Source organism: Bos javanicus, chromosome 13 (assembly GCF_032452875.1).
Source record: "Bos javanicus breed banteng chromosome 13, ARS-OSU_banteng_1.0, whole genome shotgun sequence".
Classification (NCBI taxonomy): Eukaryota; Metazoa; Chordata; class Mammalia; order Artiodactyla; family Bovidae; genus Bos; species Bos javanicus.
The window spans coordinates 66,599,821-66,615,233 of record NC_083880.1 but is presented as its reverse complement, the minus strand read 5'-3'; the positions used below and the strand labels follow the sequence as shown (position 1 = coordinate 66,615,233).

At 41.7% G+C, this 15,413-nt stretch overlaps 1 protein-coding gene across 1 annotated transcript in view; it reads right to left on the bottom strand.

Moving 5' to 3' along the window:
- CTNNBL1 (catenin beta like 1) overlaps positions 1-15,413 on the bottom strand; it is a 165,853-nt gene that overhangs the window by 121,663 nt on the left and 28,777 nt on the right. Inside the window, exons 2-3 of the mRNA XM_061437551.1 lie at positions 9,637-9,825; positions 5,432-5,538 (exon numbers count right to left, since the gene is read on the bottom strand). Coding sequence (XP_061293535.1) covers positions 5,432-5,538; positions 9,637-9,825 — 296 coding nt within the window. The remainder of the gene's footprint in view (positions 1-5,431; positions 5,539-9,636; positions 9,826-15,413) is intronic.

Genomic DNA, 15,413 nt, shown 5'->3' with positions numbered 1-15,413 from the left:
AATAGAGCAACATATTAAAACAGTACCCCAGGCTGAGATGGGGTCACTGATTCCATCTGGTATGACGGAGAATATTCCGCTAGCCTGCTCGTGCACATTTGCTTCGTATCAGCAGGATGCCCTCCTTCAACCACAAAAGTGAATTTTAGCAAGTGACCAGCAGTGTTCAAAAACACTATAAAAGCACCAGAAACCAGTACATGCTCCTGCAATCACAAAACCAGCTATAAGTGCACAGAGAACATGGTGCTTTCTTCACTTGCTTAAAAGCATGGTCCTGAGATTGAAGGGTCAGCGTAGGTGGTGGCTGGGGATCCTTTCAAGGGCCTATAACATCAAAACTATTTTTAGACTAACTCCAAAACATTATTTGCTTCTTTTACTCTCTTTCTCTCGGGAGTATACAGTGGAGTTTTTCAGAGGACTATACAACGTGTGATGCTACCACTGCTCTAATGGCTAATGATATGTGTGCTTGAATATTCTAGAATCTTCTAAGATAAGCACTTTGGGGTACTCAACAATTTATGTGTACAAAAGATGCCTGAGACTAAAAAATTTGAGGGCCACTGAACTAAATAATTCTGCCCCTGCAAAAATGAAGAGAAAAACTACTAAAGGACTTACTGGGGAAATAGCACACTCCACTCTATGTGCTGTTTGGGAGAAAGATCACACAGTGCAGAGCAGAGGCTGCATAAGGAGAATTGTCAATTGAATCTGAAACGCAGCCAAATGAAGAGAGGCATTTTTTGGTATGCAATCAAAATGACAATTGCATATATGGGAAAATAAATTTGAATGTTTCTGATCTCAACCGGAAAGTTTCATTCAAATATGCTCTAGCAATTTTCATCTTAATTGCACCTCGCTGGTCTAGAGAATTATAAAAGACCCTGCACCAGTAAGAATTCAAGAACTCAAGGTTAAAACACAATGTAGTTTCCTGACTGCTTTTGGACATAAAAAAAAAAAGTTCTTTATGCATGATTTCAATTTGCAAATGTTCAGATTTAAAAACTAAAATAGTATATATATTGTCTGAATGACAAACACTGTTGATATTTTTAAATAAAATAACATTTCCTTAAAACCACTTCATGAATTGTAACAATGAATTCATGTAGTACCTACGACGTAGATGGTGAACAAAAGCTGCAGAAACCCACTGCTTTAAAGTATACCCACCAAATGGGCAAAGGCAATACTGGCATTTCAGTAAGTAAACTGAGTTTCTTAAATTTCCAGTGTCATCCATCTATGGCATAGCTGCCTCATAATGTAGCCTGAAGTTCCAAGAAATGGGGATATAGTAAACATGACGTCAACTACGTAAGACCTCTCACGCGTACTGAGTACCTACAGTATGGCCGGCACTGTGCTAGGTACTACAGAGACAAGCAACACACAGTCCACCGAAAAGGAGCACAGAGTTGAATGCAGAAAAACCACTGAGTAAAGAAACAACAATAAAACAAATGGCACAGATGTTAAGGCAGATCAAATTCATTATGGGCAAGAATGCAGGGAAAGAGACCTGCTGATGGAAGAACTAAAGGAGACAGTGGAGGATTTGGCAGTAGCTATCACCCAGGTGGCTCAGTGGTAACGAATTTGCCTGCCGTGCTGGAAATGCAGGAGATGCGGGTGTGATCCCCAGGTTGGGAAGAACCCCTGGAGGAGGAAATGTCTCCGGTCTTCTTGCCTGGAGAATCCCATGGAGAGAGCCTGGCGGGCTACAGTCCATGGCGTCACAAAGAGTTAGACACGACTGAGCACCCATGCACGCATCAAAGTTTAAAATGTTCATGCTTTCAATCTGGGAATTCAATATTTAGATATGTATCCTAGAGAAACACATGGATACCAAGACAAATGTACATACAGGTTCGCTACAGTATTACTCATAAAATTAGTATTACAAATAACATTGTAAATCAACTATGCTTCAATAAAAAAGGGAGACTAAAAAAATAACCAAATGTCCATCTAGAAAAACGTAACAAATAAATCATGGTTATCTCCAAACTACAAAATACTATGCAAACAGCCACAAAGCATAAGGTAAATACGCATATAGTAACATTGAAAGATACTCTGTTTCATGACCAAAAAGTAAAGGTGCAAGATAAGTACAGTATGACTTAGGTGGGAAAAAAATTTTGCATACCTATATATATATATGTAAATCAGTGTACAGAAAATAATGAAAAAGGATACTCACAGAAGTGTTCACAGGTGCTATCTCTAAGTAGGGGAATGGAAAGGGGGTCAGTACAGGGAAAGAAAGCTTCCATTTTTCACATTTTTCATTCTACTTATGCACTGTTGGTATTTTTTATGACGACAGTCTATTTGCGTATTACTTATATAACCAAACACACACACATGCGGAATGACAAGTACAATTACTGCTGTATGGTAGTGGTGGTGGTGCTCAGCTGCTCAGTCGTATCCGACTCTTTGTGACCTTAGAGACTGTAGCCTGTTGTCCATGGATTTTTCCAGGCAAGAATACTGGAGTGCGTTGCCATTCCTCCTCCAGGGGATCTTCCCAATCCAGGGATCGAATCTGCATCTCTTGCATCTTCTGCATTGGCAGGTGGATTTTTTACCACGGAGCCATCAAGGAAGCCCATGTCATTTGGTGGAGGTCAGTGCAAAACCTGATGGGACTCTGGCGCTGGGAAAGCCGAGCTCTGATCCAGCCACTCCTACCATCAAAGGGGGCTGTGGCCTGAGGTCCAGTAACCAGGTTCTCCTCTCTCCACCTCCTCATCTACCATACAGACAGAATGCAGTGGACACCAGCCTTTCCAGGTTGACGTGAGGATAGAAGGCCCTCTGATACCCCTGTGCCTCTGTTCCTGCTGGTCACACTGCCTGGCGTGCCTTTCCCTGTTCTTTTCGACCTAACTAAAATCAAAATCAGCTCAAATACCACTTCTGCTGTGAAGCTCTCAATAAGCTCCAACTATTCACTGCTTCTTCCTCTTGTATTTCTTTTAAAGTATACTTTGTTCTACCATGTATTTACAGTCAGTCTCCCTAGTAATTTTGTTTGTCCATTTGTTTTTAAACCGTTTATTTTATATTGGAGTGGAATACCAGACCACCTGACCTGCCTCTTGAGAAACCTGTATGCAGGTCAGGAAGCAACAGTTAGAACTGGACATGAAACAACAGACTGGTTCCAAATAGGAAAAGGAGTACGTCAAGGCTGTATATTGTCACCCTGCTTATTTAACTTATATGCAGAGAAGGTGATGGCACCCCACTCCAGTACTCTTGCCTGGAAAATCCCATGGACGGAAGAGCCTGGTAGGCTGCTGTCTGTGGGGTCACACAGAGTCGGACAAAACTGAAGTGACTTAGCAGCAGCAGCAGCAGCAGAGTACATCATGAGAAACGCTGGGCTGGAAGAAGCACAAGCTGGAATCAAGATTGCCGGGAGAAATATCAATAACCTCAGATATGCAGATGACACCACCCTTATGGCAGAAAGTGAAGAGGCACTAAAAAGCCTCTTGATGAATGTGAAAGTGGAGAGTGAAAAAGTTGGCTTAAAGCTCAACATTCAGAAAACGAAGATCATGGCATCTGGTCCCATCACTTCATGGGAAATAGATAGGGAAACAGTGGAAGCAGTGTCAGACTTTATTTTTCTGGGCTCCAAAATCATTGCAGATGGTGATTGCAGCCATGAAATTAAAAGACACTCCTTGGAAGGAAAGTTATGACCAACCTAGATAGCATATTCAAAAGCAGAGATATTACTTTGCCAACAAAGGTCTGTCTAGTCAAGGCTATGGTTTTTCCTGTGGTCATGTATGGATATGAGAGTTGAACTGTGAAGAAAGCTGAGTGCCAAAGAATTGATGCTTTTGAACTGTGGTGTTGGAGAAGACTCTTGAGAGTCCCTTGGACTGCAAGGAGATCCAACCAGTTCATCCTAAAGGAGACCAGTCCTGGGTGTTCGTTCATTGGAAGGACTGATGCTGAGGCTGAAACTCCAATCCTTTGGCCACCTCATGAGAAGAGCTGACTCATTGGAAAAGACTCTGATGCTGGGAGGGACTGGGGCAGGAGGAGAAGGGGACAACAGAGGATGAGATGGCTGGATGGCATCACCGACTCGATGCACATGAGTTTGGGTGAACTCTGGGAGTTGGTGATGGATAGGGAGGCCTGGCGTGCTGCGATTCATGGGGTTGCAGAGTCGGACACGATTGAGCGACTGAACTGAACTGAACTGATAGCCAATTAACAATGTTGTAACAGATTCAAGGGGACAGCAAAGGGACTCAGCCATACATACACATGAATCCATTCTCCCCAATCTCTCCTCCCATTCAGGCTGCCACATAACATTGAGCAGAGTTCTTTGTCCCCTAGTAACCTTTAAACTTGAGTGCAAAGACTGTACTATTCAACTCCTCATTGCCTAGGGACAATATTAAGATTCATTAAAAGTGTATGTCCTGGAAGGGAGGAAGGGAGAGAAAGAGAGATTTAGGACATTAAAATCTGTATAAATACGAAAATCTACTTAGGATTCAAAACTGATTGAAAGCTATCAGAGTCTTCATAACAGCACTTCCTAGTGCACTGAGGAGCAAGCAGATAACCATCAGTTCATGAGCACTTACTACATACCGGACACTGAGCTAAACCCTTGCCATTATTCTCATTTATTTCTCACAACAACCCTGTGGAGGAGGTACTATTTCTTTATACAGATGAGACACCTGGGGCTAAGAAAGAAGACCTGACTTGCTGAAGGTCATGTGGGAGTCACACCCATATCTGTCTAACCCCAAAGCCTTTGACATTTTCTCGGTAGTAAAGCTATCGCTAGTGGCAGCCATGGTTAGTTTTCTAGGGGCCTGGAAGAGAAATGCAAAAAAGAGTAAACAGATCCTAGGGTGGCATCTGGGAACCTGGCTTTTGAAACAGTTCCTAAGAGATAAGGTTTGCTTTACCCATCTGGGGCACTGAACATCTGCTTTCCGTCTGTGAGTCTGCAATTTTAGTAGTTGTTGCTGGCAGAGAATGCCATGGTCTGTCTTCAATAAATATCCTGGTCTCAGTCTCAAATGGGCTTCCCTAATAGAAACAGGGCACACGCGATGAGGTATTGCATTGCTGGAAGAAGGAGCCTGTCTGCTGACCCCTCCCGGGGGCGGGAGAAAACACAGGAAGCCTGTTTGTGAATGTCTCCAAACTGCCTGATGTGTCTTTTCCCCTTGCTGATCCTACTGTGTACCCGAGTACCACTGATTCTGAGTCCCAAGAGAACTTCTAGTGATTTCCCAAACATGTGAGTCATCCTGGGACTCCCGACCCAAAGCACAGAAACCAAAGCAGACAAAAAACCAGCAACAAAGCATCTCAGAGGAGAAGGGGCAAAAAACAGCAAAACGAGCCTTACTTCTCTGGGTTGTCTGGAAACTTGATCCGCAACTCTTGGTTTTTGTATGATCTTTTCTCAAATGTCAGGATCATTTTCTTCACTGAGCTTTCATCCAATGGTTCTTCCTGGTGTAAAGAGACAACAATTCAGTCCAAAGGGATTGTTTCTTATTCACTAATCACTACTTCCTTCCCACGGCTTTTACTATGCCACTCTGCCACTCACCTTTCTGGATTAAGTGTACAATACACACATACTCCCCTCCACCCCCTATTAGAATGAGGGTTAAGAGTCTACATCATGTGCTACTTAGTATCATTACCCAGTGCGTCTCACATTTAGCCCAGGAAGTTCAGCTTAAGGTGTTAAAGATTCACTCATTCAACAAATACTTGAGTATACTGTATGGCATTAGAGGAAGCAACAGTAGTAAATGAATATTATATAATATTTATCTTGTCCTTCTCTTCTTTCATACAGATAAGATAACCTTCAGAGTTTTAAAAGAACTTGTTCAAGGTCAAACCCTGAGTCAGTGACAGTGGCCCTCAATCTTCTCCCCACACCAGGGGTCAGGAAATTGTGGTCCACATGTCAAATTCAACTTAGAGCCTATTTTTGTATGCCCGCCCGCAACGTGGGAGACCTGGGTTCAATCCCTGGGTTGGGAAGATCCCCTGGAGGAGGAAATGGCAACCCCCTCCAGTATTCTTGCCTGGAGAATCCCCATGGAAAGAGGAGCCTGATGGGCTATAGTTCACTGTGTCACAAAGAGTCAGTCATGACTGAGTGACTAAGCACACACACACACACACACACACACACACACACACACACACAAGATAAGAATGGTTATTAAGCCGCAACAGTCACTGCTTTGTGTTTCTTATACATTACATTACATTTCTTATACATTACTGTATCTAGCCCATCCTAGCTGCTGAGAAGGGAATCAAACAGGGACCTGGAATCCTGATACAGCAACAAGAATTTAGTAATCTCGCTCAGAGTAAGCATAAAAAACACCCCAGCAGGCCACATAGTTTTCTCACTTCTCATATACTGGAATAATACCTACAAAGGTAAATAAAATGAGTTTTTGAAAACAGAATCATTTCCTCCAAAAAAAAAAAAAATCTACACTAAAATTTCAGAAATGCTTTTTCTTCAGTTTATTTCCCAGTTTAATCTGCTGCAGTTCACTCTGCCTCTCCAACACTCTCCCAACTCCTAGCTTCACAGCTTGATAGTCACTGACCACAACTCACACCGAATGCCATTAAGAGAACCAGAAATAGATCCTTTTGGAAAGCACTGAATCATCTCATAATTCTTTTAAGTTCCCAAAAATGTTAGCTATTATTTTATTAAATTTAGATTCTGACATATTGAGTTTTAAATGGGAGATACCTGTAACATTCATTTGTGCATGACACATTTCTTAGATTTTTAATCAATGACTCCTGGACCCAGAGGGACTCTGTTGGAACCACGCACAACCTGCTTCCCAGTGTCTATGGCTTTACAGAGAAGTTCCCTGACTTGGTAAAAACTGAAGTCAGTGCTCTGGCCCAGTCAGGACTCAGAGCTGTAGCTTCACTACTTACTACTCACGTAGCAATGTCACTTTGCTGAATGTATTATCTTCAAACCCTCACCAAGTCTCATTGATTCTACCTCATATGTGAGTCCATCCACTTGCATTTTGAATAAAATTCCATATTGTTCACATGACCTATATAAGGATGGTCTGGCAGGATCTGGCCCAGTAATCTCCCCAACCCCCAATCCCCGTTGGTGGCCCGTGTCCACTTGTTCACTGTTGACTCTCCAGCACCCAGGACAGGGCCTGGCATACAGGAGGCATCCAGTGAAGATCTGCTGAAGGAAGGAAGGAAGGTAAGCAGAGAGGGGAAAACTATCACCGTTATCTTTCAAGGTCATACAGATGACCTAAAGACATGAAGCACATAAATCTGTTTCATAAACTACATGACACTATACTAATGTAAGCTATTATTGTAACTCGTTGTAGCTTGGTTAGTCGCTAAGTCATGTCTGACTCTTTTGTGACCCCATGGACTGTAGCCCGCCAGGTTCCTCTATCCCTGGGATTTCCCAGGCAAGAATACTGGAGTGGGTTGCCATTTCCATCTCCAGGGGATCTTCTTGACCCAGGGATCAAACCTGTGTCACCTGCTTTGCAGGTGAATTCTTTATCAGTGAGAGACCTGGGAGGCCCTTATTGTAACACTTAGCATGAGTGTTAATGTACCCAACTTATCACTGGGATTTAACTAAAAAATAATTTAAATTTCTAGGAAAGGGTTAAATCACTTTTAAGCAACTTCAATACCCACGGCTCTTCTTTCCCTTAGCTAACATCCTGCCCACCCTGTAGAAGAAAACTTTATTAGTGTTAATAATACAGCTCTCACAGGATTCCCAAAGTCTTAGCCTCTCCAGGGTTTGGCCTTCCCTCCTTTAATCTGTCTCCAACACTGGGGGAAAACTGAATTATCAGTCTTAGTCATCGGCCACAGCAGTATCTCCAATAGCTCAACGTCAGAAACCAGAGGGAGATTTCAGAAAGATGAATGCTGGTGATGTAGCACAAAAAGGACAATCATATTTTACAAGTTCACATGACTTTACAGGGGCAAACATCACTTGTTTTTCATCAGATGGGACTTTGGTGGCAGAGAGAAAATAACTCCTGGACTTGTAGCCCTCCATGTGTCATTTTTACAAAGCGATCTCTCTTTCCCTGTCCCTTCCCGGAAGGGCTGGTCCCACACTGCATTTCTGTCTCCCAGGCTAGAAACCATTTACCCATGACAGCTACTAGCCTAATCCCCCAGTACCAGCAGTGCCCGACACGGGAATTATACCTGCCAATTAACTGCTGCTGCAGGGCTAACAGATTGAGCAGAAGCTAGTGAGGAGGGAGGGCGAGAGGGAAAATGTGCTACACACACTGTTTGTCTAAGGCTGGTAGGACTGCTGTCCTCAGAGAGGAGATTCAGGACTGTCTCCCACCACAGATTTCCAAAGTGTCACCACCTTTTAGGGGCAGACCCCCAAATTAGCACTGGTAGAAATCCTAATGAGGAGAGGGCTACTGTCATAACACAGTAAGGACCTTTTTCAGAATATGAATCAATTTTTTTTTTCCTTCTCAGATTCACACTCCAGCTTCATTTTTTAAAATCCAAACTTAGCATCATGTCTTTGAGGGAACCAAAAAACAGCTGGCTCTTAAGAATCTATTTCCATAATTCATATTGAACAAAATGCCAGGGTGAAATAATATACAAGTTAACACTTCAAGATTTCAAAAGACACAAAGGCAAGGTCATTTGATTTTTAATCGCTGATATTTTACCTCTATTCTTTTCAGCTTCATTCATTTATTCATTCAATAAATATTGGTTAAGGGCTTACACCAAGGGCTAGGCATTGCTTGGAATGCTAGAGATACAGCTGTGAACAAAACCCAGCCCGTCCCCATTTTCAGAGGAGACTGGGGAGAGGACAACAAATGAGTAAAATAACAAATAGGAAGACAGTATGTAAAATAAAGTCGTAAGAGAGTAAGAGAATGATTACTCTCAAGAGGGCACAGAAGGGAGAAGGTTCAGACGCAGGAGTGAGTGCAAAGGCCCGGAGGCCACCTGAGGAACAGCAGACAGAAAGGCTTGGCCAGCTCTTTCCCTAAACAGCATTTTTTCAATCACATATAAACACCCAATCCCTTACCTCCTCCTGTAATTTCTTCAACTTTGTTGCTTTGGTAAGGCTGTTTTAACTGCCTGAAAGGCCCTTCTTCCACTCGTTTGATAAAATTCTATTCCTCTTTCAAAGACTATTGACTGTGCTTAAAAATGAGTGCCATCTATGTGCCCTCAGTATGGGCTAGGAAACCACCGTGATCCTCCTCAGTCCATACCAACAGCCCACAGTTCAGTGCTTGGGCCTCAGTTATAATATATAATCCAGAATAATTTAAAAACTCTATCTGTAATGTTCTTCACACTTTGCAAAATGCCTTCCAAACTCCACTTAACCTTCATACCAACACTGTGAAACAAATACTCTTAACCCCATTTTACAGATTAAGCTGGGAAGCTCAGAGAAACTAAGCATTTAATCCCAAATCATGCTCTACAGACACTGCATCAAGGCTGAGCATCTCAGCCCCCAGCCCATCTCTGCCACCTTACCTCTTCCTCTTCCTCCTCACCCTCTCTGTCGATAATTTGAAGCAGCCGTTTTTTGTCATCATCTGCTTCTTCCACCACAGTCATCTCCTCCTCCCGATAGCGGCCACGCTCTCGGGTACCAGCTTGTCTCCGACGCATCTTCAGCTCTTCCTCTTCGTCATCCCGGGGACGTTTTGTGCCCCTGTTGGGCTAAGAAAGACAAAAAAGAAACACAGGATTTTAGAGCTGGAAAATATGTAGAAGGGAGTACACACCAAATATTCCAAAAGTGTTCAAAAATTCCACAACCGAAAAGCACCATAGCACACAATTTCTACCACAAAATGAAGTAAAGCTCTAAGTCATTATTTTTCAGGCCCTTAGTGATTCTATACATAAAGGGTTACAGTCACCTACAAGATGCTGCTGCTGCTAAGTCGCTTCAGTCATGTTCGACTCTGTGTAACCCCATAGACGGAAGCCCACCAGGCTTCCCCGTCCCTGGGATTCTCCAGGCAAGAACACTGGAGTAGGTTGCCATTTCCTTCTCCAATGCATGAAAGTGAAAAGTGAAAGTGAAGTCACTCAGTCATGTCTGACTCTTAGCGACCCCATGGACTGCAGCCCACCAGGCTCCTCCGTCCATGGGATTTTCCAGGCAAGAGTACTGGAGTGGGGTGCCATTGCCTTCTCCGACCTACAAGATAGTTGGCTTTTATTTGTTACAGAATTTTTTCAAGACACAAAGGTTAGCCCTTCACAAAAGTTCTCGTTTATACAGAAACCACAGGGAACAAAGTCACTTTGAGCTAATTAAGCTCTATTTAATAGTTAGGATTCAGTCGCCAACATCAATCCCTTAGCACATGGTTTTAATTCAGGTCTGAGACAGATTATAGTCACTCACAAGCAGCTCAAACAAAGAATACTACATATATAACTTCCAAGGGTCCACAACACTTTAAATTCCTACTTTACAGGCAAGTATAGTAAGGCCAAAGGTCAATGATTACCCACGGTCACAAAACAGCAGTTTTTACAACTGCTTGACATTCAATCGGAATAAAACAGGGCACTTCGGAAATGGGCTTCAGAACTGAGGGTAATCTTTCTCCTCAGCACTCTACAGCCCTGCAGTAGACACCCAACAGCCCGATGCCTCCATTCAGCTCCAAGTGCTACTGTACAACTTCAGGCACCTCATTTAATGTCTCTAAGCTTTAGTTTTCTCATCTGAAAATGGAGATTCCAACCCTTTTCTCCCTGTGTAGTTAAAAAAAATGTTTCTTTGTGTATCTGAACCATTTTTTTCAGCTTTATTGAGATATAACTGACATTATGTCAGTTAATATAAACTGACATTAAAAACTTAATCACTGTGCAAGTTTAAAGTGTACAAAGTGTACACATGACAACATGAGGTGATTCACACACATATTGTGAATAATACCACAATAAGGTGAGTTAACAACTGTATCACCTCACATAATTACATTTTCCCCCCACCCCCGATGGCAAGGACATTTAAGATCTTAGTAACTTTCAAGTACTAATACAGTATTATTAACTATAATCACTCTGTTATACATTAGATTCCCAGAACTTATTTATCTCATAACTGGAAGTTTGTACCAAATGGCTGCAAACATTAGTGAAAGAATTCTAAATTATTCATATAACAGTACTAGACAAATTAAAATTATTTTTATTGTTTAGTTTCTAAGTCATGTAAGACTCTCTTGAGACCCCATGGACTGTAGCCTGCCAGGCTCCTCTGTCCAGGGGACTTCCCAGGCAAGAATACCGGACCGGGTTGCCATTTCCTTCTCCCGGAGATCTTCCCAACCCAGGGATCGAACCCACGTCTCCTGCTTAGCAGGTGGATTCTTTACCACTGAGCCACCTGGGAAGCATATAAAATTATTTCTGTGAGTTAATTCATCAAATGACTGTGTCTTCCCCAACACAAAACACTTAAGAGTGTTAGACTCTTCAATGAGCTTTTCTTTATCTGTGATACTAATTGCACACACCAAAAGTGTGCTGGGTGCAATGTGGTATGTTATTAGCAAAGTGAGGAAAACGCTGCATTCACTGCCATCCTGCTAAGTTGTTTGGTGATAACAGACAAATTTCTCTTCTACATGTTACACATCTCCTCTTGTGACTTATAAGCCACACTGTTACTGAACTCCTCCACCCCAGTGGTGCAAAGTCTTTCCCCTCTATACTCAAGTACCCTGCTGGGCCCACATACCAGGTGCTTCAGTAAGTCTCAGCATACGACACAGCTTAGAAAACTCACATTAGACAATTTGGTTTGTGGGATACCACCTGCTATTTTTCGCTCTGCTCCTGAGTCTCCCTGGGATAGATTATAATTTCATATGATCACACTCTATTTCCATAAATATAAAAATTACCAAAATTGCTGCCATTATTACCTGTCGACATTTTAAAAAGGAGAAGAAAAAGGAAATCAACATGGCAGTAACCACAGAGCACAAGGAAAAGGAGGTGGTGGTTTTCATGTGAGAAGGAGAAGGAGGTAGTTAGCTCTGAAAGGAGGGCAGGCTCTAAACTGGAAATCTGCAGCTCCCCAGCAGGTAAGGAACTTCAGCCCTCCCGGGAGCACTAATTCTTTCGGGCTCATAAAATAAGCCCTGCTGTGGTTCTGATTAGCGTGAGCCTATTGCAGCAGCCAAGTCAAAGCATGAACTCCATAGTTCTCCACGGAGAGGAGATTTCTGGATTGTTTATCTCAGAGTAGAGAGCAAAGGCAGCGGACCACAGTTAAAGGGGAAAGCTAAATCCAGCCACAGTTAAAAAATGCAAAAAAAAGAATACTGGCAATGGCTCTTTTGCACATCTTCTAATCCACTTCTGTGAAACAAACGTTTCAGAGGTCAGGGAGGAGTTTCATTTTTACCACTGATAATAATAATTTCCAGTGAAATAGCACTTTCCTTCTGCAGAGCTTAAAGCGCTCCTTTTCATCTTCACCCCATCTCTGGGGATGAGAAGTAATTAACAGTTCCATTTTATAAGCAGGGAGACAGGATGCCTGAGATCCTTTAATAAACTCTTGTAACAACAACCTGGCGCCTTCTAAAAGTTGAAACTGATCTCTGGCTAGTTTGCCAATTTCCATGATTCCAGAACCCTAATTGAGACAGATTTGAGGGACTTTCAGGCGAGAACAAATACCCATGAACCTAAGTCATACAAGACCTCGGCCAAGTTAAAATAGTATTTGCTAGGCCATTCATTCAACAAATAACTTATTAAAGATCTCCAAAGCTTGAAGGATCCTCGAGTCATCAGCCTGGCCTAGTACCAGTCCCAGGCTTCCATTAGGGTAATGTCTAAATGGGGACCTGGGATAGACTGTGAGAATGGATTTTAGAGACAAGAATAGCTTTGCTAATCTTCATGAAGAGTTTTAAGCACATTCCTGAGAGGGCAACCTTTAGGTTTACCCACTGCGTCTCCAATTTCCTTCCTGTTCACACAGGGTATTCAGCTTTACCTCCTCTCATGGAGGACAACTCTATGACAGAACAGACACAGGAAAACCCACCGGGATAGTTCAACATGGCTCCTTCACCAACATACCAGCTTCCCATCCCACTCTCCAACAGATGGATAAGTTGTTCAAAGGCCTGGATATGTTTTATTTCAACACTTTTCTCTCCCAAGGCAAAATTTTAAGAACTTCTGTCCTTCATTTCTCTTCTCAACTCTCAATTCTCTCTTTTTCAGATACTGATAATCCTCTAAATAGAGAAATTTCTATTCATTTCTGAAATCTGACCACTCTAAGTAATAAAGGTTAAAAATTCATTTCTTTAACAAATATATAATAAACGCCAACTCCATGTAAGGCACTGTGCTGGGGACTAGCAACACATGTGAAAATAAGACAAACACTGCTTTGCTCTCAAGGGGCTTAAAAGTCTAGGCCACAGCAGTCAGTCAAAATACACTGTAAGCCAAAGACGTAATTTAAAATTTTTTTAGCTGCCAAATTTTAAAAAGTAAAAAGAAATACACAAATTAATTTTAATATATTTTATCTAATCCAATATATCTAAAATATTATCATTTCAACATGCAATGAACATAAAAAATTACTCATGATGTATTTCACTTTTTTTTGTAAGTACTAAGTCTTTGGAATTTGGTGGATGTATTTGATACTCGTGATGCAGCTCAAACAGACCTGGCCCCATTTCAGTGCCCAACAGACATATGCAGCTAGTGGCTACCTTACTGACATCCCAGGTCTAAGGAATTTTCATCTGAGGGGTTCCTGTTCCCTGATAATGTCAAAATAAAATTGGGTTTCTGACAATGAAATAGGCACTCATATTTATGAAATATGAAAGATCACCCATTAAAACCTATGAAGCTAACAACACCCTGACCCAGAAATAAACTTCTAGATTATATTTACCCATATTCACCACTGAGGGAGTGCTCAGTTGCATAAAACAAAGCAAGAATATGCAGGCAGAGAAGAACCGAGGAGCTGTCAAACTGATTTCACTACGGAAGAGCCAACGGGCTCTGGATCCAGAAGGGAAACAGAGCACTCACAGCCTGTCAGAGAGAGGTCAGCAGCTCAGGCCTGAGGTCTCCTTGTGTCTCACACAACCAGTCCCAAGAAGATCAAGCCATTCTTACCAGTCACCTTTGGAGATTAATTTGGGTATCTGAAAGGTGTTTGGAATCCCTCAAGATGAAGGAATGACAAAAGAAACTGTTCTTAATAAAGTCATTTCTCGGCTGCTGCTGCCCACAGCAAAAAAAATGATTAACTTCTAACTTCTGATGTACTAGAACATCAGCCTTTGAGGATTTTTACAGTCTTCTATAATTCCCTGCTTACTCCCAATAGGTGGTGAGTGGAATAAATGCTCACTAAGCGTTTGCCACCAGCCAACTACAGGATACAGCTGGTATCCTTTCTAAGCTACACAAAGGGTTCCCACATGCTCAAAGCCAATAGGAAGCTCCAAGAATACATATTACATATATGTGTATATATATATATATATATGCATATATAAATATATATTCTTAACTTTCCAAAAATCTTAAAAGCCTTGTGTGTTTGTGTATGATAGATGAGAAATATATATACCCATCTGACTAGAAATAAAAATCAAGACATCTTCATGAAAGCTTTGAAAGCATTAAAAAATTAAATAAGCAATCTGCTTAGAATACTCCCTGCATACCCAGACAATATCCAACCTAAAGCTTTAGGTTTCATTTTTCCCCCTCTCTCTTTCTCTGTCTCTCTCTTTTTAATTAAAAAGCAATGAGAAGCTGTAGCTATAATGAGGGGCTGTGGGAAAATGCAGTTATATTGGGCTCAAAGTAATGTACCATAGGAAGAGGCTACCTCACCAGAACGAATCCTAAATTAAAACTCCACTATGAAACCAACTCCATTTCCTCTGAGCATGCAATCTATATTATCGCATTTATGGTCTGTCTCGACCTCAATTAGACTTGGGGATGGGGCGGGGAGAAAGGGGACTTCTATAATAAGCAATAATGGTATCATTATGATAAATTATGAAAACACACAGTGCAATTATTAATGTGAAGAGCACATTTGTACTAGGATATAATGTAGATGCGCATTTGTGGGGGGAACATCTAAATGTAGCTCAATATTCCGAGTTACCTGGCTAAGAAATGGAGTAATTTTCACAAAATGTACTTTGTTGTTAATGGCAGAAAAAATATGTTCAATTTTATTAAGGAAATGGAAAACTCAAAAGGAA